Source organism: Tyto alba, unplaced genomic scaffold, assembly GCF_018691265.1.
Source record: "Tyto alba isolate M040663 unplaced genomic scaffold, T.alba_DEE_v4.0 Super-Scaffold_9, whole genome shotgun sequence".
Taxonomy (NCBI): domain Eukaryota; kingdom Metazoa; phylum Chordata; class Aves; order Strigiformes; family Tytonidae; genus Tyto; species Tyto alba.
In genome coordinates this window covers 22,558,448-22,585,831 of record NW_024881330.1, presented here as the reverse complement: position 1 = coordinate 22,585,831, position 27,384 = coordinate 22,558,448, and the positions used below count along the sequence as shown (strand labels likewise).

Here is a 27,384-nt window from a genome sequence, read left to right as displayed (position 1 = left end):
AAGGACCTTGAAACCAAGAGGCTCCAAACACAGTAAAGAAATCCTCTGAACAGTTTCAGCAGTTCCAGTTACCCAATGCAGTTGCCATGTACTTCTAGTAGTGTGATTTACCTTTATGGTGTGGATATGTATATTTAAATAAAGTCCAGTGCAAGAGGACACTGAGGTTTCTGAAGACTGACGCAGCCCTTCTCTCTTAGGAGTCAGCAGTCTACTGAACCAGCTGAAGGTGACAGTTACTCTTCAATAAATGCCATTAGAAAGCAGAGCTGAAGGTTCTGGGACAACCTGCAGAGCAGGACTAACCCAGGCTGCCTCGGGGCAGGACCTGCACATCAGCTCAAAGAGTACCTCCCCTGGGCACATCCATACCCAGTGCAAGGTGGTTGCTTGGTGTTAAGAACTGAATCCAAGGTCCTACTCTAAAAAACACACCACAAATCACCTTCTACCCTTCCAGGAACTTACAACAGGTTTAATCAATATAATTTTTTTTTACCGTTTAATACAAAGCTGAAATAATGGGCTAGAGGAAAGAAGGCTTCTCCAAACAATCATGTATATATCTATTTTATAGCTACCTCTTCTGCCTAGCCCCTCTCAAAGTTAGCCTGAAAACCAGTAAAATCTACACAAAGTTTTATTGCAATCATATGAGGGATACATCAAGGGTCAAATACAACAAATACTATGATGCAATTTTACATTTATTAAACTACAGTTCAAAGCACAAATTTACACATTCTAAATACACTAAACATCTAATGAAGTCACACTGGTCTCCCACTGACATTTGATATATCTGGGCGAAAGACAATAACTTTACAAGACTTTTCTAACAGGAATCCTTAGTATAAAAACTGTGTACTTGTATGTAAACTGTTGAAGAACCCAAGTGATGGGTTTCCATCTCCACTAAGTCATCCATTTTGTTGCATATTTAAACGCTCAGGGGTTGAATGAACTTGATTTTAAATTTGGACGCCATTATCTAACCCTCCCACCCCCCAGTGAATTGTAGCTGTAGCTTGTTTTGCCTGGTCCCCATTAGCTATTACTATTTTTTCAAGTTTTGAAGAGAATGAATTGAATTCAAGATTGTTCCATTTCTTCCACACTGGAATGTTGACCAGACAAACTACAGACTTGCAACTGCAGGTCTAAATGAAGCGTTAATGCCTGTTTAAGCTGCAGTGGAAAAGCGGTCTTCCGGGCTCAGCTGAATGCAAGAAGGCACAAAGAAGAAGTTCTTCATCAATGTGTCTGAAGCAATTCCAGCATCTTGCATCTCATCCCTGCAGCAGAGAAGGACGGGAGTTGTGATAAGGTGCTTTCACGAACCATCTCACATCAGAAACCAGCCCTGAATATTGCGGTCGAAGTCTGCTGCCCCTGGCTAGGTTGGCCACAGTCCCAGCAGGAGGGCGAGGCGGCTTGGCAGACACGGGCAGGCCGTGACTCTCCACTGGCAGTGGCCCAGGGCCCTGGCTACCTCGGCACTGGGACAGGCTACCCCGCTCTCACCATCCCCACAACAGCGTGACTGCCCTTTCTCCCTACAGGCATGGTGCTGACATTGTACACAAGTCACAACTACCAGTATTAGGAAAGCTCAGAGGTTGATGTTAGGTGGTAAAAGGCTTTACAACTACCACTCAACTCATTCAGCATCGGGTATTTTGCTCTCCTTTGTCAAGCTTAAAGCAAAGCAGGCGTTTTAATCACAGCTTTCAGTTTAGTCTTAGCAATGTCAGACAACAGTAAAAAAAAAAAAAAAATAGCCACAAACTAAAGAGGCACATTCTTACACTCAGTTTCATCTTACATTTGATGGCAAATATACTTTAACATTTGGCTGTAAGTATACATTTTTGAAGGAAGTGAGAACAAGCTTGCCCTTGTAAAGAGAATTTTCTTACCAGTCACTGAAAGACATCATGTAGTAAATCAGTGGCCTCTGATAGTCGTTAAAGGTAGACTGTTCACCTAAGGTACCAGAACCCATATTATCAAAGATCAGCCAATCTCCAACGCTCAACTCGGGAAGAAGACAGTTTTCCACAATTTGATCAAGCTCATCACAGGATGGACCCCAAAGGCTGCTTGCGAACAGAGGCTCATCTTCCTTGTATTTCTGTAGGGAAATGATCCAGGTAATTCAGGCTTCAGTTTATTGAATAAGTAAGTTTTCAAATATATACAAGGGTAATTCTATAAAGTCACATACATAAGAACAGTTATCCTTATATTTTTTATATATATTTAATAAGGATTATCTCTGAAGAATATAGAAGGACTCACCTTGTGAACCTCTGGGATAGTATTCAGTTTCTCAGACAATTTACTTGCAAAAGAACCATAAACACCATCATTTATGTAATATGTAAATACTGGTTCATCATCATTCCTGGTTTGCTCCACTGGAAGTAAAAAAGAAGTTGTCTTGCATGCATTTTTTTGTCATAAGTAGTCCTTTTGCAATCTAACTTAAGTCAACTGCTTTCTCCTGACAAGAGGGTTCCATATATACTGGAATGGGAAAATTACGATCACAGTAATCTGTGTGAGACCAGATTATAAATTCAGCTGTAAAATTAATACTTTCAGTAATAATCACTGTTAAGTATATAAATCCAATTTCTACTTTAGCAGAGAAGCAGATTACACATTTTTCTAACACAGAACCTCCTAATACACCTTCTGTAAAGCACCCAGTACAGGTTTAACCATTAAGAATTCAAACCTAATAAGGACACAAGGAGTGCCACATAAATGTGACAAAGAAAGTGAGATAGACAGGTAACACGGTCAGAAATCAAAAGGCAAATTACAATGCAAGCATGAGGAAACGTATTAAATATATGCTGAGACAAACTAGTCCATCCTGACTGAAAATGGGCAGTTATCTGTACTGATGTGAAACATGCAAGAGATAAATATGACCCTTACCTCCAGAAGGAAGAAGTTTATCATACTCGACAGTCTTCTTTGCAATGATGTTAACTGCCAGTGTAAATGCAGATGAAACATAGTAACACCCAGGCTCTGCAATCACATTAACACCAGATTCCTTAGGAAAGTAGACATCCAGCAACGGCCTGATGACATGATTAACCTAGGAAATTGAGGTCAGGGGTAAGACCAATGCCACTCAGCTCATGTATATATCAGATATACACACACACTTTCAGTCAGCAACAGTTCTAGTACACTCACCAAAAGCTTCCTCTGTTGTTCTGTTCCCTGACAAGTGCCCTTGCCAGAGGTCCAAAATTTATAGAAGTGTTAAGAAAATAGGTCATTCTGCTAAATGCTAAAGGTTGAATATCATGAGCCAGAGTACTACAGTCCCTCCTCCCAACCAAAGTCCAAGTCGTGGTACACTCCAGACTGCACAAGTAATTTCAAAGTTCGCCCAGCACAACAGGTAATATAAAATTATCTATGAATCCCAAAGAACAAGGAAAGGGCCTTTGTGATCAGTTCTGAATGCTGTCATACTACAAGCAGAATGAATTATTAAATACCAGTGTTCAAATATTAAGCCAGGTATTTGGAGATTAGCAAGTATTTTGAACAAGTAACAGAACAGTTAGAACTAAGAAAAGCCCTGACTGCTCTTAGTAATTTTTCATTCAATCAACTTTCACTGTCCTACATTCACTGAGTTTGTCATTACAACGTAACAGTGTAAACAGGTTATTCTGTTTTACATGCCACTGCACACTAAAGATCCTATTTAGGCCAAATCAAAGGCTAGCCAAAGCAAAGATAAAAGCAAGACCTCTAGTCTTCAGTTCTAAAGCAAAGTTTCATACTTTTATACAGTAGCAATATAGTTTAAGGTCTAAAGCATGCTAAGCAATCCTGGCCCAAGCCGTGCAATGCAGGAACCAGCTGGACAACACTCAACTGCCAAAAAAACTCAAATTACTACTGTTATGGTGGCTCAGGATAGTAATTTTGTCTGCGACATGTTTAAGTCAGCATTCACCCAATATGAACAGGTAAAAAGAAACAATGATCACCTCCAAGGACTGATTACACTACCCATGATAAAGAATATAAAACCAGTTATTTGGGTTTATATATGAATTACAGCCTAACATGGAATTTAGAATAGGTTTCAACTATCCATGTTAGTTGCCGTTTGAAGGTTAAATACTTCAGCTTCCTAAAACAAAATTAGAGTTTCAGCTTCCAATACATTTGCATACCTCTTCCAGCTGAAGTTCTGAACCTGTGAAGCCCCCACCAATATCCAACATGTTCATCTTAAAGCCAAATTCTTCCTAAAATGCACAGGCAGAATGTAAGTACACAGACAACTGTAACCGTAGAAGTATTTTTTGTTGCTTCTTACTGTGTTGTTTTCGATGTACTTTACATACTTTTGAACATATGTATTAGAGCATGTCTAGTGAGGGAGTAACAGCATCATAAAAGTTAGAACAGCTCCATTAAACCCAGTAGCAGTAGCATCAGGATGTCAATAGGGGCTGGTTACACAATTCTCAAGTAGAAGTCCAACAGCAGCTTCAACTCCCACCTTGTGGCATTTGCTATATTCAAACAATATTTGCTGAACAGGGTGGTACACTTTGACAAAATAAAGTAGGAATTTCCCAATGTGTAACGCAAGTCTTTCGGATAATGCTTTCATGGCAAGACCGCCACAATGCATTTGTACAAAGATCAGCAAGAACTTCAGTTCTGTGGCCTTCTGTGTGTTACCAGTCACCCCTGATGCACTAACCACAGCAGTAAGATTAAAAAGACTTGCAGTCTTCTCTAATTTACAAGCTTCTCATTTACAAAAAGGCATATGTTTAGAGAGGGATTTTTGCAATAAGAGAAAAACCCACAGAACACGTAAGACTCCTAAGGGTCACCTAAAGCATCCAAACCCATTCCTCTTCATCCAGATTTAGATATGCCCACCTGCAATAGGATACCTTTATTTCTTACAATGCTTAGTTATTAACTTCAGAGATCACATGAACCAAATTAGTGTTTATAGCATGATAAATGCCAGCATACAAATGCGTGATATTTTAATGTAACTTAAGTGTCAACTGTGTATTCACAGGACAGATCTGAATTTCAAGAAGCCGTTACCATAAGTGGGAAACAAACTAATTTTTTATTTGAAAATAGCATAGAAGGCTATTGCCTGTCAGTGGGACAGTATTCATTAACCTCTGAAGAAACAGGATTATAAAGTTTGTTTTACCTCTACCACACGTCTCACAATGGAGTATTTAGTCCCTTACTAGAAGTTCCATTTCCTGCATTGACATATTTTTGGAAATAATGTAGATTGCTTCTTAGTATGATTAGAAAAGAAATGAATCCTCTACTGTAGCAATTGTATGTGTGTATTTATCTACTTACAGCCATGTCAAACACACACCGAGCATCAGATATAGCATGAATGTACGTTTGCAATTCCTTGCAAGAGGCTGAAACATGAAATCTGAAAGAAATAAAAACGCAGTTAATACACTGAACCATGCAGCTTTCAGACCAAGCAAACTGTTTCAGCATCTAAAACAATAACAGCAAAAGCAATTTATTCCCAAGTGGCTCAAGACAAGCTTGGATAATACAGTAGCTGTTCAAAGAATAAGCTCAGGAGAGGATTGCCTTCATTCTGCTGGATTTGTAGCTGATTGTACCTGTCTCGCTCTTAACGCTAGAATGTCCTGTAACATTCTCATCTAAGATACAGCAACAGATTCACTAAACTTTGTCTTCACTATCAAAGTGGTTAAAATTTGTTCTTCAGTGGGTGCCAATGCTAACACTGTATACAGCCTCCTCTCTCAACCTACTTTGTATTGCCCTGCCTGTACACCCTCTCTCCTAGGCCATCCAGCTTTCTTCTCAAAGCCAGGGCTGTACTAAACATGCTATCTACTGTCTCCAACACTTAGGGGAAGGTGAGGAGAGGCTTGTCCCACTGACACTCTGTTCTGAAGCTTCTTCCCCCCAGGCCAGGTCCTAGTTTCACAGCAAGGCCGAACAGGCTGGGGAGCAGGTCAGCAGCAGCAGAGCACTGACCCCTCCCACAAGCTGCTGAATCCCCTCTGGTTCCTTGGCCGAAAGGTTTAAGTACTGCCATAATGCTGTTAGCACCTAGGGTGCTAAATCCAATGCCAACATTCCCAGGGGCTTCCCAAAGACCAGTATGGTCTGCTGGTTCGGGACAGACCATACACACACCCCCATCTGAACCACGACACTCTCTACTCCGAGTCAGCTCCTTTAAAGGAATGCCATTTTGAAACAAAGGTCACTTAAACTTACTTGCCTGATCCACATATGCATTATTTTTTTTTTAACAGTGAAAATGCACAACAGCCATATGATTTTTTTAAAGTTAATTTAGACATTTATACAAGAAGTACATTTTCTCAATAGTATCATCTAATTTTTAAATACATTTGTAATGATTATACATGTTTATGCTTTATCAAAGCTATTTACAGCAAAATAGTTGTGGTTTAAACCCTCAAAATCTGGCTTTCTTTTAAATACTTTAACTGTCTTGACGACCCACTCTTGTTTGGTTGTTTTCTTAAACTTCAAATTAAAACACCACAGATCATTTAGAAGCTCTCAGAACACTAGGATTAGTTCCTGCCACCTGCAAGTCAAAATCTTATCTGAGTACTTTGCCTTGATATGATCAAAGAGTGACACAGGACCTAACTCTCAGAAAATCCAACCCCATGCTCATCTTTTTCAGTCTGACCAAGCTATTCTATGATATAGTTGCACTTGTGTTATGCTGTTTAGTGCTGGAAAAATACAAATCAAGTTACCACAGAAGTTCAAGAGCAAAGCAAGAAAATAGGAGAAGCTTCTAAATTTTGGTTTTATGCTGACAAACGAATTCCTGATGTTCTATTTCAAATTGATTTGATGTCTGTAATAGCTACTTTGTTTCGTATTAGTTTTTGCTTGCACTTCACTTGCAAATAAAAACTTATAATCCAAAAGTTGGTTTTAGTTTTTTTTAAACCCCTGTAAAACAGTAAAAAACAGGGAAAAAAATTCTTTTCTATTCTATGTCTTGAGTGCATCACACAAGCATCTGCTCAGCCAGCAGAGAACAATAAAGTTACTCACTTGACACCAACTATTTGGACTCCCAACTCCTTAGCACATTCCATGAGGTGCCTACAGTTCTTCAGGGTGGTGCCAAACTTCATATTCATCTCCTCATCAGCAGTAATGTCTTCTGTGGCAATGTGCAGTAAGAGCCTAAGAGAAGGGGAAGATGATTGGGGCAGTTGGTTTACATCATCAGCACATGTGAAGCCTGAAGACTGTCAGAAGTGTGTTGATTATGTTGTCACTACTCCAGGTCCATCGATGGATGAGTCAAGTGAACCTAATAAAAACAATCCTGTACAGAGAAAAAACTAGCAATTAGGGGCTAAAACATGGAGCCAACAAGGACAAGGGATTTCGAAATGCAGCAACTAAGACTCTTCTGTAGCAGCAAGAGTCTGTTGAGTGCTGTAATAAAAGAGAATGTTACCTTCTAAATTCTCACACATAGGTTGCCCAGCAATCTTTGTTAATTTCAATTTATATAATTTCATCTTAAGAAACCATGACTAGCCTCTCATTTCCTGCTTCTCTACTAGCACAGACAATTCTGTTCAAGAAATCTGTAGTCTAACAATATTTTGTAAAACATTTGGAAAAATTGATAAATATAACTAAAAAAAATTGTCAAAATTTAAACTCTTTAAAATATAAAAAATTTCATATCCATAATTCTGTAGTTTGTAACCTCACATCGTGATTACACAATACCATTTCTTAGACATCCAATGTTAACTTTTTTGATTAATTGTTATGGTAGCGTTATAAGCGAGTCAAGATAATTTTCTAGTGCAAACCACTGAAATAGAGCAATTCTGATTTCTACGAAATCTAGTAAGATTCTTCTTCCTGTGTTTTAGCCAGTTAGAGCAGGGCTAGGGGATGGTGTGCATGTTTGGGGTTTTTGTTTATTTTAAAGGAAACATTGGATAGTTGTAACAACCATGCCTCTACTGGAGCTCGTAGGGCACCAGCAAACTTGCAGTTAAACTTTGCCTGGAAAAATCCAAGGGTATAAAGAAATGAAGGACTAAGCACTCCTTTCTGATACTTCTCCTCTTAAAGAATTTGCAATCATTCAAGTTACTAAGACTTCCAAAGGCAGAAACATCAATTATAAAGAGACCAATCCATTGCTGGGTTTAGTGCAGAAAGTTACAAGAATAATTTTCACAGAATGAGGAGGAGAATTACAGCTTTCTAACCAGGATTCTCTGCCAAACGTAATAAGCTTCATCTACATAAAGACAACTTAGCTATAACAACCACAACAAGACTATATAAAGGCCTTTTTTGAAACCATGCCAAGGAAGAGAAAGAAGAAAACTCATAGTTGTCACTTCAGCAATGTTTTAATGACCTGAATAGGAGAATTCTAATAAAACAAGCAAACAAAAATCTCTACTTAATAGGAGAGCTGGAAATCAGGTTTCTGTAAAATTTAGATGGCAAACTGCAGTTCTTCTGTAGAAATTGAATTTCATGTCCTTGGTGAACAGGAACTTTTTCAAATACTAGACTATGTGATCCTTGAAAAGAGGAGTTCACCTTGTTTTTCTATAGCTCATGAAATTCTTTCATTCCGTCTCCTCACTTTACAATCTCTCTGGCTCAAGAAAAGTCTGCATCCTAACTCCTCTTGCTGTGGATGTTACCACAGACAACATCATCTTAAAAGATGCTGTTAGACTCAAGGAGATAAGTCAGTGTTAAAACTAACAAAACACTAAAAACATCAGTAGTAACTGTTAAAATACTAATGACATAAGAGCTTTAGCATTGCTAAGGCTTTCAAATACATGGAATATGTCAAGGCCAGCATTTACACAAAATTATTTATCATACATAACATTCTTTGCACAGGAAGTACTCTCCAATACGCAAAGCACTGTCAGGCTGGCATGAGGACGAAATGTAATCACTAGCAACAGCAATACTGAGCTCTCAAGGTAGTAAAAAACATTAAAAGATAAAAAAAAAGTAACTTTGTGTGATGAGCAGAGTCTCCAGATACTGAACTTGGTAGAATCTTCCCAATTCTACAGCTATGGCCAGTTTTGAGACAAGACACGATACTAATATGGACTGTCTAGAACCAAGGACTTCGTAGTTCTTGTATTTAACAGCTCTGATCACTTCTTTACAGAAGGCATCTGGGCCAATACTGAAGTGACTGAAACCAGAACTGTAGCCAAGTTTCTCACTGTTTTAATAGCAGGGAAATACCTGTAGGTGTATTTAACAGACCTGCAGAGTGTGTCCAAACACTAGATGGGACCTGATGCCCATGCTCATTGGCTGATAGTCTCAGCCCTGACTTTGGCTGAAGCCACTAATATCCAAACAGAATACCCTGAAAGAAAACACTGAAGCCAAAACAAAGCAGGAGGAATATGGACTAACAAAGTGGCAGACTTCTGAATTTTAATCACCAAAACCTTTACATGAAGATTGCCTTACAAAAATCAAAATCTAAGATTTCTCCCAAAACAAGGGCTTTACTATCATATTAGGAAGCTGAGACCCAATAGGGAGAAAGTTGCAAAAAAGCAACCTTCAAAGGAGAAAGAGAAAAGAAAAACAGATATAAGTGAATTGTATTAAAGAAGTTGTATTACTTTGCTTATAACTCAACCAACCCAGAGTACACGCAAAATTAAGTGTCCCCCACATAAACAAAACCAAAATTTTGACACTTACTTAGCATTTAGATGGTTACGTGCAATTTTCTTCAGCTCAATATCACTGTCACAAGTCATGACGTTTATCCCAGCTTTCGCTGCATACTTTATCTGAGAAGCTTGCTTGCAAGGATTTGTATATATAATGTTTTCAGGAGAAATGCCCAGGTCTTGTACCAAAACCATTTCAGACTGAAAAACAGGAGCATACCAGAGTATGAGACAGTCCAGTGCACTATCTTCACTGATTTTTTTATTAGATATGCTTTAGTACTGTACTAAATAGTCAAATACACTAAAGAGAAAGCTATCCACTGCTTCTAGGGCAGAAGTATAGATTTTCAACAGCCAGTTCCACAGGAGTTTACAATTTAAATTATGTTATTTATAACCATGTCACCTAATACCAGAAAGCTGATTTTAAAACAGCAGACATATGGAAAAGGCATACCAAAGAAACTTACTTTACTGGAACATGCAAATCCAACACCAAGGGTTCCCAAAATTTCAAGTACACCTGGAGTAGAATTGCATCTTACAGGATAAAATGGTTTTATTGGTGCCATCATGTTCTGCCATTGTATGTTCTTCTTTACAAGCTTTCCAAGATCACCAACGTAAAATGCTCTTTTTCCAGTCTAAAAAAAGGAAGAATAGGAAAATAAAATGTCTGAAATTGTGGGTTTGCTGTCAAAACATAAGTAACCCATGAAAAAGTCTTAAAGAATTAAGTACAGTTTTTTCACCCTGCTATTAACTTTTAGGTTTAACCTTGTTATATGCTTTTGCTTTTACTTTCACCTAAACATATGAACTAGTTTTAAAAAAATAAAATCGAAGGGAATACCTACCACTTCAGAGATCTTATGAATGCTATTTAGACAATTTTCTGAGATTCCTGAACAAAAGATACTACATAAATGCCAAATGTTTAGTTTATCAAAAAATACAGAATAGGTTAAAAATCTCTTCCAACTTTGTATTTTCAGAAGTCTGCAACTTTTTGAAGGAAGAAGAAAATCCACTGGGACGAAAGCTTCCAGTCTCAACATAAAATATATTTTATTATGCAAGGAATAAATTTAATGCACTACCAATATTTTAATATCTAGCTAATAGCTCATTTTAGTGAAAATTTGTTTGATAGTATTTGAATTCAGGAAGTCAAGTTTGAGACTGTTCTCCACATCTTGTTTAGCACAAAGTTAAAACAGAATTTTAAGAACAAAACTCAGTGTGTTAAGGTTGCAGAGTCAAGCACATATTCTTTAAGAAAATGCACAGACACTTTTCTGGAAACTTAACAGTCCTCCTTGTGCATCTGTTAGCATAGTCTCTCAATATCAAGTCATGATGTGGATGTAGTGGATCAAAATCCAAACAGATCATTCTATACTTGTTTACAATGTGCACTCAGTAAAATTCCTGTAGAAGAATGACCTATTGTATACCAATTAAAGACCATCACAAAATATATGATCGATCTGAATTAAGACTGTACATCAAATGTTAATTCTAGCACTTGACTTTCGCAGATATGAAACTATGTTGTGGTTTATTGTATACAATGTCTTTATTTCTGTTTAAAAAACACAAATAGAAATTCCATCGGGTGGAAGCATACTGACCCCCTGTATGGGTCACCAGCAGGAATGGGATCTGGAGCTTTAGATCCATGGCACAGGCCTCTACCCCTTGAGCTAAAGGAGTAAATGAAAGCAGCAGGAGGCAGCTATCCTCTGTGAGCCAGCCAGTAGTTGGAGACATGACATGTTGCCAGTAGTTTACCTATTTATTTGCTAGACAGAAAAAGAATATTAGGAATCAGGATTTGGGAATCCTACACCTGAGTTCAGAAGGCCATGGGATTTAGCTATTTGCTGTACTATAGTTGAGCACTTGCATTTGAACATTAGCTCTGATAAACCAAGGGAAAGGTGAACAACTCATAAGGATGGCATATTAAGTATACAGGATTCGCTTAATGAAACTTCAAAATTTTTTTTAAAAGCTCACCCTTTCTACAACCTTGTCTATAAATCAAAGGCTACTACATCTTCCTGTCTCTGGAGTGAAGCATTACTCAATAAAACTACTATTGCACACACAGAATTAAGTTTGTTCCCAGTAGACTGCTAAACCTTAACAGCTTTTAGACCAGTTTATTTTCTTGAAAGAAAAAGGGTAACACCTCACAATATGTTTGTACCCATGTTTCCAACTGAGAGAAGGGTTAACGGGAAGACATATAACCACACAACCGTGATCAGCCACAGAAATTTTAAACATGGCTCTAAACTGGCTCAGCATACATTTGTCTAAGTTTTGGCATATTTTTAGGGAAAGAACAAAAAAATGTTTCTATCTCAGTGACATCCACTTGCCCAATTTCAGGTTCCTGCTCTATGCCCCATTGACAATAAAACCTCTTAAAACAAGGAGATGGGAACCTGTACTTAATTACATCAGCAAGGTTACTTTCCTGTTAGCCACACTCAGGGAGGTAACAACTGTTGCCCAAATTTCCCCAACAGAATTCAGCCAGAGGCAAACAAGCAACGAACTGGAATTAGAAGAGGGAACTACTTTATAAGCTGAGTTTTAGCCGACTGTTCCTCTGTTGTGTCAGCTAATGTGTGGTAAATATCTCAACCCAGTTTGAAGACTTAGAGAACTAAACCAGAAGATACGAAAAACTCAGAAAAAACTTACGTGAGTATGTTCATAAATACAGTTGTCAATAACATCTGCAAGAGTTGCTCCTTCATCCAACAGACCAATGGAGTAATTTGCATCCTCAAGAAATCCTTTCATCTCAGCCGTATTCCACAAAGCCGACAGTCATAAACCAAGAAACACAAGGGATGGGCTTCCAAGCCTTATATCCGGGTCCTTAAATTATGCAACAAACTGTACAAAGAAAACATAAGTCAATGGGAGAAGAGGCACAAACCATACTATGCCACTATTTAAAAATGAGAAATATTTCTATACCTGATGTACTACAAACAGTAACACAGACAACCCCAGTAAAAAAAAAAATATCTCACTTTTTTTACTCTGTTCACCCTCCATTTACCAGGGATAAGGACAGAACAATTCAACAGAAACCAAGAATAAAACAGAAGCTGCATACTTAACTTAAAATACTAACTTAAAAACAAGTAAGGAATCACTGGTGCAAGGCTGTTCTTGAGAAGAATCTCAGACTGTGTACACACTGATCTGCATTGTGCTTATGCAAACACTGAATATACTGCAGGTGTAGCATACTTGTACAAACACCTCAGCTCAGCTCTTCTTAAGTATAGCATCTTAAGTGATATTAGTATTCAAGTATGCAACAGGAAGACTGAATGTAATACAACATTTCTGATTTTTTTAAAAGATAACTTGTAGCTTATTGATTAAGTGTTAGCATTTATATTTGTTAGATTCACATATTTGTGTTAACATTCAGGTTTTTGTTCAGATGCTGGTTTATAACCACTGCCTTCACACACTGTATTTACAAGACACTTATACTGTTGTTCTGTTCCTAAGATTACCTATAGCACTTGAAAAATCTTCAATAGAGGTTAACAGAAAGTAGTTTTAAAAATGACACAATCTCAGTAAGTAAAACTAGTGTTGAAAGCAAGGAACAGTTATAGCCTAGCTTTATTTGTATCTTGTTTATCTTCAAACCTTCACTGCAAATTAGATGTTGTTTATAAGCATGTTTTCCAAAAGACAACCTGAATCAGCAAAGTCTAAAGACAGAAAACATTGTTAGACGGTCTTAGAATAAGGATTAAATAGTCTCAAATAAAAAAATCAGTAGACAGCATAAAACTACCAACAGCTGATTATATTATATATCTTCATCAGCCTTACTTGATGAATACAACAATCTGCAGTTTACATTCTATTAGAGTTGTAGGTCTTGTTTAAAAGCAAGCATTTTATTAGTTTATAGCAACTGACTGACCAGACTTCTTTTGTTTCAACTGTCACCTTCATGACTACCACAAGACTGACCAAAGCCAGCCAGCTAATTATATTTCTTCTTTACCAGAATACCCAAGACTACTTTTAACTTCTCAACAGAAGTTGCACAGTATTTATATAAAAAAAGTGATGGCTGTTTTCTAGAGCCACCTGTACTTGGCTTTAAAATAACAAAATTAATTTACTAATTAGAAGTGTTGATAGAAACCAGAAACATCACAGCTGCAGGTAAAAAAATGCTTCACTAAGTCTCTAAAAGCTAGTATAATTTTGGCCTCAGATGGGCACAGGGCCATGGTATTAACTGTCTCCGGTTTCTTCCACCACCGCCCTACAGTCAAAAAAAAAAAATTCCATAATTTGCAGCATAAGTTTGGTTAACATTGTTATAATATGAACAAAGTTACTTTTGCTCAAGCTAATACTAAGACAACTAAGCAGCAGTTGCTCCTGCTTGTCATTACATCAAATTATGGGGAAAAGAGCCAGCAGAGTTTGTACTCTTTCTGCGTAACTCAAATATGCCACCTATGTTTCGTAAGAGACATATTTACTGCCAGGTGAATTTAACTCAGTGGCAGCAAGAATTTTCAGTTATATTCAGAATGTATAAAGACAAGTATGCTGGGTAGGAACATACTTGTCTCAAGTGCAGTGAGTCATATGCTTATTTAAGTGAATCCTGAAGATCCAAAACAATCATGAAAGAGCAAGGTAATTATCACATTGATGTAAGGATTTAGGTAAATTACGATTATATAAACAATGACTAGGTGGTAGACACTATAATAACTAGGAGAAACTTCTTCAGTCACATCTGGGTTTAAGTTTGAGAGTGACAGCTAGAACTCCTTAAAAAAAAAAAAAACACCAAACAAATAAAGACAAGTTGTAAATCAAGTTTGACTTAAAATCAGTGAAACAAACATGACCACCACAGTCATGTTTACACAGCTACTGTCACCCTCTGACCAGGTACTTCATCAGTATCCTTGATTTGCTAGCTGATTAGCAGAAAGCCCTCAACACATTCACCTCCATAAAATATCCATGACCTCCAGGAGCAGAGTACCAAAAAGGGTTTGGTTTTTTTCCCCATCCCCCCCTGGAAAGAAAAGCTGGCATCAATATTTTACTGAAAATTTGATATAGTTATGGAGTATTCAAAACATGCCGATCAAAAGAAAAAGGCGTAACAGCAAGAGCTTAATTCTTTTAGCATAATTTCTTTATACTATGACTTTAAAACTTAAACATTAGGCTGTTTAAGTACTTTATGCATCCTCAAGAATTTGCTGGCTGTGTAATAAACACATTAAACTTGCCTTCTATAGTAACAGCTCTTTTGTTGTATTCTTGCAAGAAAATTAATATCCAAAGAGAGGAATAGGTAAACCAGCCATGGTGAACACATGCAAGAGCAAAACGTTTTCCATATTCGGCAGATTATTCAACTGTAGCAGATCTGTTAACCATTCAAAAACCACAGATTTTTCAATCCTTGTGTGACAGTGGTGTTAAAAGAAAAATTTCAAATTTCAATTATGCTTTGTGCTGCAAAGTCTAAGTCTATAACATCTTTTAGGACACATCCAATCTGTCCTATGACTTCAGAAAAAGTTCAGTAAAACTCAGTGGCAACACTTTGACACAGTAACTCTGCACAGGATGAGTTTCCATGATCCCAGTTCCTCTTTCCCACTCCCCACTCACAGCCAACCATTAATACCTTAAGTACCCGCAATTGAATGCGTGTGAAAAATAACTGGGCTGGCAGAAGCCTCACATCTGAGCTACTTTTTATTTTTATTCCAGTTGGACAAATTCTGTGTTTCTGATCATCAGATTACAATTCCCTGACACATTGTACAAACCTGTTAAGATGCCTGAAGGCAGAACTAAAGCATTTTAAGAGTACTACAAGGGTACTACTTCACCAGATTTGAAAGTTTGGGGGTTTTTTGTTGGCTTTGATTTGTGGGGTTTTGTTGTACTACAAGCCACTTCCTACACTGTAAAGCATGCAGATGGTCAAGAGTCCTTTCCATTGAATGAATGCACACCCTCCATTTGCTCTGCTGGGAGGTCTCAGTGGACCCAGTGAAATCAGTCACAGCACTGAACGGCTTTTTAGACTTACAAGACACACACACACACCCCCCGCGCAGGCTAATTGCTTGTGCCTCCTTATTTCAAACGAAGCAACTCAGTCTAAAGAACAGCTACCTTTTTTGCTTCAAGTCTTGGTGTTCACCTAAGTTACATTTAAGTAGATTTAAGCTAATTTTGTAGTTCTCAAGTTTTTTCATACTTAATGACTGTGGTGCCTACAGCTTTCAGACAAAGATAGCGTAGAATAACTTTGTTCCAGAAGCTGCCCTTTCGTTTTACTTTTACTGGGGAGATCCTTTGGGGAGGAGAGGGAGAACTGGTCTAAGTAAAGCATGGGGAGAGGAGTCCTCTTTACCACCAACTCCCCCAAAACAACAAAAAGAATGTGTATCTAAGTTGCTTTGATTAAGCTAATTTTCTAAAACAGACATTGTCTCTTACAGCTCATTCATTCAAAAGCATCTTACAGTCAAGAGGCAGGGACAAAACCAAATCTGTGCTAGTACAGACTTAATAAAATAGCTTGCAACAAACCATAAACAATCTAGTATAACCTATCCCAGGCTGCTACGCAGCGACTGCTCCTTCTAAGCACACCTAACCATTTTCATTTAGGAAAATTTGTCTAGTAAAAAAGCTAACATTAGCCTACCAACTTATGTCCTCTGAGTCACAGTCCATTCCTCTCCTCTCCAATTGCTCTGGAAGAAATTACATCTTTTCAGTCTTGTTGAGAACAAGATAAAAATATTCTACAAAGAGAAAATTTAAATTCCTACCAGTATTGATACAGCACCATCACAAAACAGTGCATTCTTGAGAAATGTTTCTGTAAGAGGTGAATACTGGCAGTAGGATTTGGGATCGTGCTACAAACTTACTCTGCTCTGACTGGCCCCCGTTCTGAGCAGGGAAGAGAATCAATGATAAAATTCATGAAAGATAAATGAATACAGGCAGAAGGAATTAGAGGATGCTTTAAGATTTCTATGTCTGTAAGACAAGTCAGAATCATTACCATACAGAGTTCAGTCCTTGCTGAAGTGCTGACTTGCTGCAAGTCATGATTTGACAGACTTAGTGTGGTAACACCACCCATTACCACCTGAAATGTTAGTCTGCACAGTGCTCCAGGACATAGATTTCAGGGCAAACAAAAGCTGTCAAGTGGTATGAGACTTCCACATAGGCATGCAATTGATTTCTTTGAAGTAAGCCTTACATCCTCAGGCTCTTTAGGGTTTAACACAATGATTTCCCAGATGAAGAACTTTTATCTTAAAGTTTACATATTTAAACACTGCAATTAATGCAGACATCTGCAATAGAAAATGAAAATGCTCTGAAAAGTGACTAAACACATACTAGCCATATGCAAGCATCCATAACAAACACATAATTTCTGATTTTCTTTACATTGTCAGAACTACGTGTTGTTTGGCCTGAAAAACACTCCCTTGAGGTTTTGTTTTTGTTTTTTTTTTTTTTTTTTTCCATTAAAAACTTCCTCTACAAAGAACAAACTCTCTACAAACCGAACAGGCTCCCAAGAATGCCTTTCAACTACATGTCTTATTAAGCAAAATAAATATTTATGAGATTAACAATTAAGCCGATGCAAAAATAAAGAAGTAAAATACACTAATCTCACATTCCTTGTAATACTGGTTCTTCAGGGGTAACAGATCAAAAAAAGTAACTAACATTGTCACTAACACTGGCAATTAAGTACAGAACAGGTATACCAGAAAAGTAGAAACAAGTCCTCCGTTTTCAGTGCAGGAAATGCCTATTTATAACAGAAGTATCTTTCAAAAAAATATTCCAAGATGCCATTTTACCAACTTAGATCCTTATCATGCAATTAGCTGAATGCAGCCACTAACCAACTGATGGAAAGGCTGAAGCAGGGGTCTTCATTTACAACAGCAGTGGGCATTTTGCATTATCTGAGTTGCCTCTCAGTACAAATCCACTGAGGGTCACAGCAGAGTACCTGTACAACTTAGGTTACTTCCATTCTACCACTCTCGGGAGTATCATATTAAATGAGTATATATTAAGGAGTATATAATAAATGAGTAATGCAACAAGAGCATCTCTGCTGAAGCAAGCAAGCAGCAAAGGGGATAGATACTAAAAAATAATGCCCCTGACATCTACAGGAACCGTTCTTTCAAGAACCTCCTGTTTTCGTCAAGTTTGAATACATTATTTGAAGTCAATTAGCTAGCAAAGCTTACGAAAATGAATCCTCTTGTAAGTGCATGTATACTTGTGTGATACCATCCCAGCACTTTTTTTCATAAAAGTGCAGTTATGTCCCTATCCTCTCCTCTTACTTGCATAGTGAATATTAGCATTTGGCCTCCCCGTTGCCACCCAACCCCTCAAACTGCCAGCCCTCCTGTTCCCCAGTTGCCACCCAGTGCCATTTAGACAAAGTCAAGGGAGCTTTAAAGGCTAGCCAGTGCAGATAACTACTGCTTCCATTTGGCATAGACAGGGCTCATTAATAGATGAGATTTCCATTGCTAATTCCCTCCATTTCCAATCAGCCAGAGGTGGTAATAAATATAACAGATTTTAAAAGGAGCAAGACAGAACTAAATCTGAAGTTCTTCCTTGGCCAGTGGAGTAGAGACAAAAGTGGAAGGGAGAGAATTATAAAAACGAAGCAAGTTTAATAGGAATGTAAGTATACCTTCAGACAGAAGATTTTTATTTGAGTTCCATTGGAACGTAGTATTAATAATTATATTTAAAAGCCCAATTGACCTTTTTTCCATTAAATCAATTTGCAAGTTGAACAGGACTCAAACTACCAATTAGCTGGCTAACTTACATCTTAGCTGTGTTTGAGGTAATTACCTGTGCTTCAGCACACCAAAACAGGTAGATTTACTAGCAAAGACTTGCAGACTACTACTACCTACATCACCACTACATTCAATACTGAACTACTTATATTATTACTGAACATGTAATAGATCTAAACTCACAATAAACACACATCATCTGAACATTCAGCTACAAATACAGCAAATCCAGTGGCATTTCCATTCTAGGACAAGCTATACTTTGCACTATTTGCCAGAGCAAATGAGTCTACCAGTTAGAGAAAGAATCACAGAATCATAGGTTGGAAGGGACCTCAAGGATCATCTGATCCAACCTTTCTTGGCAATGAAGGTACCAGAACAGCCTTCTCCTCAAAAGAGAAAAATTTCAAAGCCAAAATTCCTTCATAACAATTTTAGAAACTAAAATGCATTTATAGTATCTTAAAATTTTATACTTTACTCACTCCCTCCTAACAATTATTATTCTGCCTTTCCTGTCTTTTTACTATCTCATTCCTGTTGAAGTGCAAAATGTCTACCCACATACAAGAGTGAGCCAAAACTCAGAGTGAACAAGAGAAACAATCTTCTCAAATCTTTTGCTTATAAAAGTCATATGACACCAGAGAATTTTCCAGTGTCAACTGTATTCACTCGAATAGAGTAGTCTTCTACATCGAACCAGATACATGTAGTTAATTCAGTATGTTTCAAACAAAACAAAAAGCGTAACCTGTGGTGATAAAGCCAGAAATCATGATAAACCAAGCTCACTCTGTGCCTCCCTTACTGCAGTATTTTCGAAGAACTGGGTCATCTACATTAAGCACCTTATTAGGAGACATACTAACACAACTGCCATTTGGACTCTTTGTGGTCTTTAAAAAGAGTAGCTGGCTCAGTTAGATGCACTTAACCATTCTCATTTGAGTTTTACATTAAAAAGCATTATATAATTTATAGGTACCAAGCCAAACAAAAATGCCTTCAGCTAGACAAGAAAAAAGTAATACTGTATAAAATCAGCTTAACTCAGATATTACAAACACATTTAAGGTTACTGTTAAAACCACATAAAGCTTTTGTTTTATGTTAACAGAACAGGATAACCACACACATTTCAGAGTTTTCTGTGCTCCTTAAGATCAGCTATGCACATTCATTTGTTTTCAGTTATCATGGGTCTTGTTTTTCTGTAATAACTATTAGCCTCTTAAAAATGTAAAGACATTTATAATTGGTACACCATTTCCAGCCAACACAGAATTCCACATTCTACTGTGGCTCAACTACAACTATTTGTGGAAGTGGATAGTAATTAGCAAATAATGGAGGAGACAGGCATTTGGGAAGGCACACCCTTCATGATCAGCATTAGTTACTGTTTACAATAGCAAATTTTAACTATTTGAGTATAAAAATACCCTAAGAAATCACACAGTACTCAGCAAATCATGATTTGATGGTTGAGTCATACAGTGCCAATTCTTGACTTCAGAATTACCACTTAGAGACTGAAGCTACAGCATTTTATGTTACAATTTCTGCAGCCAACAGCCCTAATTCAGAAAAGTAACTCTATATACAAAGTTTACTCACACATGTTTATGTCTTATAAATTCATCAGATAACTCTGTTAAGAAAAGTATTAGGTGAGTAAAAATTACAGTCCCCCCTTGAATGAAAGCACCATATAATATGCATGCCACTATTTTCAAGTTTTGGTAATCTACAACAAGACAGTTGTCTTGCTTATCAAAAAGCCAATACATGCCATTTCTGGTTTTTGGAAGTGTTTATCCTCCTGTATATAGATGAAAAGAGACTTACATGGACAAGTTAGGAGATGGAACCCTACTATCATCAGCTAGGTTCCCAAGGTGGCTCAGCGTTGAAGTCGAACTGTTCTCTATAAAGCACTTCTCCTAAGCCCTCTGGATAGTTGTAAACTTGATCAGAGATTTTGCCCTGTGGGAGAAAATGCATACAAAAATAAATTTCATAGCAAGAACAAAATAAAAGCTTTATCTTAAAACATGTAACAAATGCCTTTTCAGTAGTGCTTTTAAGGAAGCTTGCAACACCCCACCATGAAAAATTTATAAACACATAAAATACCCAGTGTTCAAGAGTGAATGTAAACTGGGAGCCAGATCAACTCAGATGTATGAAGAACTGCTGAAACACACAAATTACGCAGATGAAACTGCTTGTTTGTACTTATCTTTCATAGTCTGAACTGGAAGATTTTCATAATTCAAGGCGAAGACGTAATACTGCAAAGCAGGAGCTCTTAATACTGGACTACTCTCCCTCAAGTGTTTTTAACCCTGTAGCCACTGTGATTCTTCCCCTCCCTACTTCCTTTCTATTTTAGAAATCCCTTCCCATGTTCCTTCTTCCTCTGCTGTGAATGAACACGGCATGTGGGTGAAAATGCTATGTGGGTGAAAAATAGTGCTTTATATAGTGAAACTGAACACCATACAGACAAACCCAGAGACAAGACAGACAGCAAAAAGAAACTTATGCTTGCCTTCAGGAATGAGGAAACATTTCAGCTGGCCCTTAAAGACTATTGCACACAACACCAAAGTAGCATTTTAAAGTACAAGGCTAGCTTACTCAAATTAAGGTAAAACAATTACACAAAACAGTACAACGAACAGAAAAAGCATTCCAGGAAACATTAACCAGTCCTGTCGAGAAGTTATTCCTTCTAAAAGGAAATGTCATTTTCATGGAATTAAATACTGTACAGAACTAGTCATGTGTAAACCAACATACAACAAAGTTTCTGCAAACTCACTGTGGTCTATGGCATGGAACATGGAATGTACCAACCTATTGTAAAAATGAATCTTTGCTGCTCTCATTATTTAAATAAGACTACGCGTGCTGACTACAAAAACCTGGCTTCTGGGAATCACCTAACCCAAACGATCATCTTTTCAACCACATTACAGTTAAGCAAACTGCTGAAGTGTATTTTTCCACTTATTCTTGCTATTAGAAAACTCAACTAGTATACTCTATAAAGTACTGAATTACCAACAGAGCAAATGCAACTTGAGGTTAACTTTCACAGCAACTCCACAGAGCAATCTCTTCAGCTTTACCATATAAATGAGCATTCAGTAGCACATAATATTAAAAATAAATCTCAGCACTTCAAAATTAATTGAGGTATTAAGGAATTTTGCCAGCTAGAATGAATATATATGCAGTGTATTTAATCTTATCCATTCCTTTCACTAAAGCAAGAAGTCAGTAATATTTAATCCTCAGAGTATGCACACAACACTTAAAGCTGGCAACTCTTTCCTTTTGTAAAATGAACTAGTAGCTCCACTATTTTCTAGTGCTGTTTCAATTATACTCAGACACTCATACAAATTTTCCAGTGATTATGAATTAAGTTTACTTTCCCAGCAAAACAAGTCACTAAAAACAGGTGCTTCTAGGGAGAGCACATGACCTTTAATGCAAAAATGCTGTGCTTCAGATAAATATCACCTGCAGTACTATTCCAATAAATATTCTCACATGTCCCAAGAAAGAAGTGTGCACTGAAAGTTCCTGTGGAGCTGGAATGAAAACTGATCATTTTCTGTAGCAAGTGAACTATGAGTTGATCCAAGTTGTAATTGCTCTTCAAAATTTAAGTGAGAATTATTTATCTGATATGTCTACACAGATATACAGAAAATTATCTAACTGCCCTCTTTTGTTCAGGTTTGCAAATATTAAATATTCAGAGAGGAAAATGGTACAGTTTGAGCCTTTCAAATCATAGTAATTTTACTCTGCTTTAAACATTACAAAGAGTTAGTTTGCTGTACTGTGGCAGAGCAGGACTACCATTTTATCAGATGTGTATTAGATGTCCATAACCCACATGGGCAAAACTAGTTTTAGAAAAATTGTGAATGTGATCAGCTATAATGAAGCACTCATTGTTTAAGGGTCTTAAAGTAGGTTTAAAAGCATTCTTTGCTAAACAGCAAGCTTTGAGTTGCAGGAATAATCAACAAGGTAGCTTTGCCTTTTAATACTCAAGTGACACCATATGCATGCATTTATATATCATCTGTTAGTATAATCTACTAACAGGTGCCTCAAGTTTTTGACTGCATCTTGACCAGCAATGCTGTACTTTGTACTTGAATAGTAACACTCACCTGAGGATCAGAATAACACCCCAGTCATCCACAGTGCATAGTTTTGCCAGAACTGCACCCTCACAGCAAGCCCTGAGTGCCAGCAGGCTAGTAAGGGCCAGGCTTTTTCCAGCTCACAGGCCCCCTCAGCTCTCCATGTCCGATACAGACAGGCCTACAAACCCAGGCACCAATTTGCTTTAAAAAAAGATACACTGCATTGCTCTGTTTCTGCAAGGAGACCCTTTAGTCACCTGAGCTAAAATATCCACGAGCCAAACCGTAAAAATCTAGCAATACGATGACCTTGCACATTTACATCAACTGACAGACTCAAAGGCACCAAAGTTACTCTGGTCCACAAAAACACAGCTATTCTTCTATTACAATAGACCTTTTCCAGATCAGGGCCACGGCGTTGTGGCGAGGCGGTCCCTGGGCAACAGCAGGTCCTGAAGAGAGCACAGATCCCGGAGGAATTCTCCCATCAGCCACACTCTTGCTCCTGCGCTACATCAACAGCATTTTGAATTGAAATTTGCCATTATACCCAAATTAGTCCATTACACAATTAAGCCTCCCTTTCAGGAAGGGATGATCTTAATTCCCTTCCAGAGCACTCTGTCTCTCCTTTAATTGGAGAGATGGAATCATTTCCAGACCATACAGCCCAGCATTACTGCAAACACACACCTGCACCAGCCTTCCAGCACAGGGAGCAGCCAGAGGCATAAGCTGCTTGCCTGGGGGCAGGCTGCAGCGCTGAAAGGTGGTAAGCCTGCCTCTTGCCTCCAGTAAAACTGTCCCCACGGGAGAAACATTCCCATTTCTGTTCCCCACCAAACAACACTCTCCCCCTGCCTGAAGTCTTGTAAAGACCCCTCTTTTTCTGGGATTTAACAGCCTTGCCGCAGAGCTCAGGGCCCAGCGGGAGGGATGGGGGGCAGCAGGCTGGCTGGCTGCGGGTGGCCTCGGCCCACGGCAGGCAGAGCTGGCAGGGAATGGAGCTCCCCACAGCCCGCAGCTCGTGGGGAGGGGGCTGCCGTGTCGCAAGCATCAGCCACGGCAGCAGCAGCATTGTTCACACGGTGACAGGAAGGAAAGAACTAGACTGGACCAGTCCAGACTGGAACAAACCCCTCCTACCACCACCATTATCCACAACCCCCACCTCCCCCCCCCCAGCACCGCTGCCTCCTGCATTTATCCAGGGAAGAATAGCGGGCAAGTGCAGTATCCTCAGAGCCAAAAATCCAGCAGCCGGGGTGAGGGCAGAAGTGGGGCAGCACTCTCCCCCACATAGGAAACCCAGCCACACATCTGGCTGGGAGGGTAGGCAGGTCTAACCTGCTTTATTGGACACCACACAATGTTTTCATTCAGGACAGCTATATTCGACGGGGACTACACAATAAAATCCTGCTCGGTCACCAGAGACTGCTGCAGAGGTCTGAAACACAGCACTTCTGCCTACTGGCACGTCAGCAGTGCAGGATTTTGCACTGCAGGAGATGCACTTCAGAAAGACTCAAAAGATTGAAGCTCACTTACTTCTCTCCACCACAACTGGGGTCCCCCCAGCATAGATACACATCATCTCAGGCTCTGAATAAGCCCAGACTGTTGACTGGAAAAGATCTGCAGTGCTGTCTAGTAACAATCTGTAACAGCATCCTCCTTGGCCACACCACCTGCCCCCCCCATTCCTGCATCTGCACCCCCTTACACACGCATAAGCACCCTGCTCCCACACCATACTTCCAGCTCCTCCACCACCAGTAACAGGCACCTCTGCTGACCTCACCACTATAACCAGTAACGGGAACCTCTGCTGACCTCTCACCGAACACAGAACAGCACCACAGTGAGCACACACACTCGGCCTACCCTGACATCCAGGTGCTTTACACACATGCACCCAGCCAGTAGCTGAACAGTGACTGGACCTTCTCCATACTTTCTGAAAGCCAACAGTACAGCAGTGGCCATACAGTACTGTGCAGTCCTGACCAGTACAGTGCTGGCAGCGGCAGCCAAGCCAAGGAGGTTGAGGCTCAACCAAGAGGCTTCCAGAAGGACTGGCGGCACCAAATCTGCTACTGTTACACTAACAGACTGACCAAGGGGAGGGGGGGGAAAAAACATGTCCTTGAGATAACAGGCAAACACTCCTGGCAAAGTGAGAAGGCTGCTAACAGGAGGCAAAGGCTCTGCTTTCCACACGCTGGTGGACCCCCTAGTCCCTCTGTGGAAAGGCAATTTGCCCCGTCATCCCAGCGCTTGTCCTGGAAAGCGTCACTTGTGCAGTGCCCTTACAATTTGCTCGGTGCTCTGACAGCTCGTCCTGCCACCCTGCCCCTCGGCACGTCCCCCTAGTCCTCCATGCCGAGGGCAACAGGGTGAGGCCTCATGCAGGCACCCACAGGTGCTGCTCAGGTGAGGGGGAAAGAGGAGCATGACAGTGGGAGCCCGGATGAATAGTCACGGTTACAGATGCACAACATGGCCTCTGAGAAGCCGGGGAGGAGAGACGCCGCAGCCATGCCACCAGCACTTCTCCAGCCTCCCTGCCCGCCCCCGCCTCCGTTAGCCAGGGCAGCCTCGAAGCCTGTCACACCGCTGCTCCCCCTGGGCCCCAGGGACCCTCCTGCGTGGGGGGTGCACCCGAGGGGAAGGGATCCTGCACGGGAACAGGGATCCCGAAACCCAGGCAGCTGACACAGGGTGAGGGGAAGGGACGGCACGCCGGGGTCCGGGGCAGCCCCTCTCCTTCAGGGGTCCAGGCGAGGACGCCCCCCGCCAGGCAGAGGCGCGCAGCGAGTGGTAGCAGCGCCCGGCGGGAACCGGCCTCCCGCCGCGGGGCACTGCCCCGGCTGCTGAGGGGGAAGACACCACACAGCCCCCCTCCGCAGGAATCCGCCATGTTAGGGCGGCCGCCGAGCCCCCGCTCCCGCTCCCCGCGGAGCCGGCGGCCCCACCGCCCTCCCACGCCCTGCAGGGCTGGGGGAGAAGGGGGAACGGCGGCCCCGGCGCAGCCCTCTTCCCGGTCCCCGGCCTCCCCCCTCCCGCCTCGCCGCCTCTCACACGCAGGGCTGTCCGCCATGTTAGCGTGGCGGCCGCTGACCCCCTCCGCCCGCCGCCACCGCCGCCCTCCGGGGCGCGGGGGACCCCGGCGCCCGCCCGCTCGGCCCCCGAGGGACGGCCCCGCATCGCCCGGCGCCTCGCTGCGCGCCGGGGAGAGGGGGAGACTCGGCTCTGACTCATCCCGCCGCTCTCCATCTGCCGCCGCCGGTGGCAGCCGGTCTCGCCCCACGCCGCCGGGCGGAGAAAGGGCTGCGGGAGGAACCGGCCCCGGCCCCATCCCCATCCCCCTCCCCGCCCGGCACCGCCACGGCGGCTGTGCTGCCCTCCGGGCGCCTCTCCGCCCTTCCCGGGGGTCGCAGCCACCGCTCCCCTTCCCCTCCTTGCACCGGGGCGGGTGGAAGGGGAACAACGGCCTGCCCCTCCCCAAGCCCCGGGCAGGGGAGAGCTCCTTCCACTCCCTCCCGCCGCCGGTGTCAAGGGACGCCCCGGCCCGCTCCGGAGCTGCGGGTGGGCGTCGCCGCCTCCCTCCCGCCGCCTGCCTCCCTCCCGCCGCCTCCCCCGCGGCGCCGAGCCCCAGCCCGGCGGGGAGGCCGGGGACCCCCCGGCACCAGTACTCACGTGAGATAACGGCCCGAAGGATTTGGTAAATCGTCTTCTCTTTTTAGGCGGAATTTTTAAAGAGGGATGTGGGAACCTACAGCAGAAATACAGGCGGCGGCAGCGGCGCCTTCCAGGGCCATAGGCTGCGGGGGCGACCGGCGGGGGGAAGCGCAGCGCAGCGCTGGGACGAGAGGGCACAGGCAGAGAGAGACAGAGCCGGAGCGGGCCGGGGGCGCGGGGCTGCGGCAGCGGGGGGTGGAGGCGGGAGCGCGGCTACCGGGCGGCGCGGCGAGCGGCGAGGCGAGGAGAAGGGGCGGCCGCCGGCAGCGCTCTTATAGGGCGGGCGGGCGGGCGGGGAGGGCCCCGGCGCCGCGCGTCACCGCACCGCGGGGCGGGAGGTGCCGCCGCCGAAACCGCCCCCCCCACCGCTCCCCTCCCCTCCCCTCCCCGCCCCGCGGCGGGCCGGGGCCCGAGAGACGCTGGCGGGCAGGAGGGCACCGCCGCCACCTCCCCGGGACTCGCCACCCAAAATGGAGGCGGCGCGGCGGCCCCCGTGGTGCTGCTGCCGGGGCCGGGCCGGGCGCAGGTGCGGGGCCGGTGTCCCCGGGCGGGCCGCCCCTCCCCGGCTGTGCGCCGTGGGTGCTGCGGGAGAGGCCGGGCTGGATCCTGACAGAAGGCAGGGACCGGCCGGGGCTCAGCTAAAGACATCCCTCGGGATCCAGGGTCGGCTGTTACCCATCCGTGACTACATATGGTAGCTTGTGTCAGTGTCAGAAATGGTTTCCACAAAACCAA

General features: G+C 41.6%; 1 protein-coding gene across 1 annotated transcript; it reads right to left on the bottom strand.

The window, feature by feature from the left end:
• Nucleotides 1-689: 689 nt before the first annotated feature.
• Nucleotides 690-26,914, bottom strand: AZIN1 (antizyme inhibitor 1). Its single transcript, XM_042785930.1, has 12 exons — nt 26,608-26,914; nt 20,576-20,713; nt 12,513-12,710; nt 10,265-10,438; nt 9,820-9,992; nt 7,135-7,269; nt 5,395-5,476; nt 4,218-4,292; nt 2,950-3,115; nt 2,302-2,420; nt 1,920-2,134; nt 690-1,295 (listed from the first exon to the last, which is right to left on the bottom strand). The coding sequence occupies exons 3-12, from the start codon at nt 12,612-12,614 to the stop codon at nt 1,184-1,186; spliced, it is 1,353 nt and encodes a 450-aa protein (XP_042641864.1). The 5' UTR covers nt 12,615-12,710; nt 20,576-20,713; nt 26,608-26,914; the 3' UTR covers nt 690-1,183.
• Nucleotides 26,915-27,384: the final 470 nt, after the last annotated feature.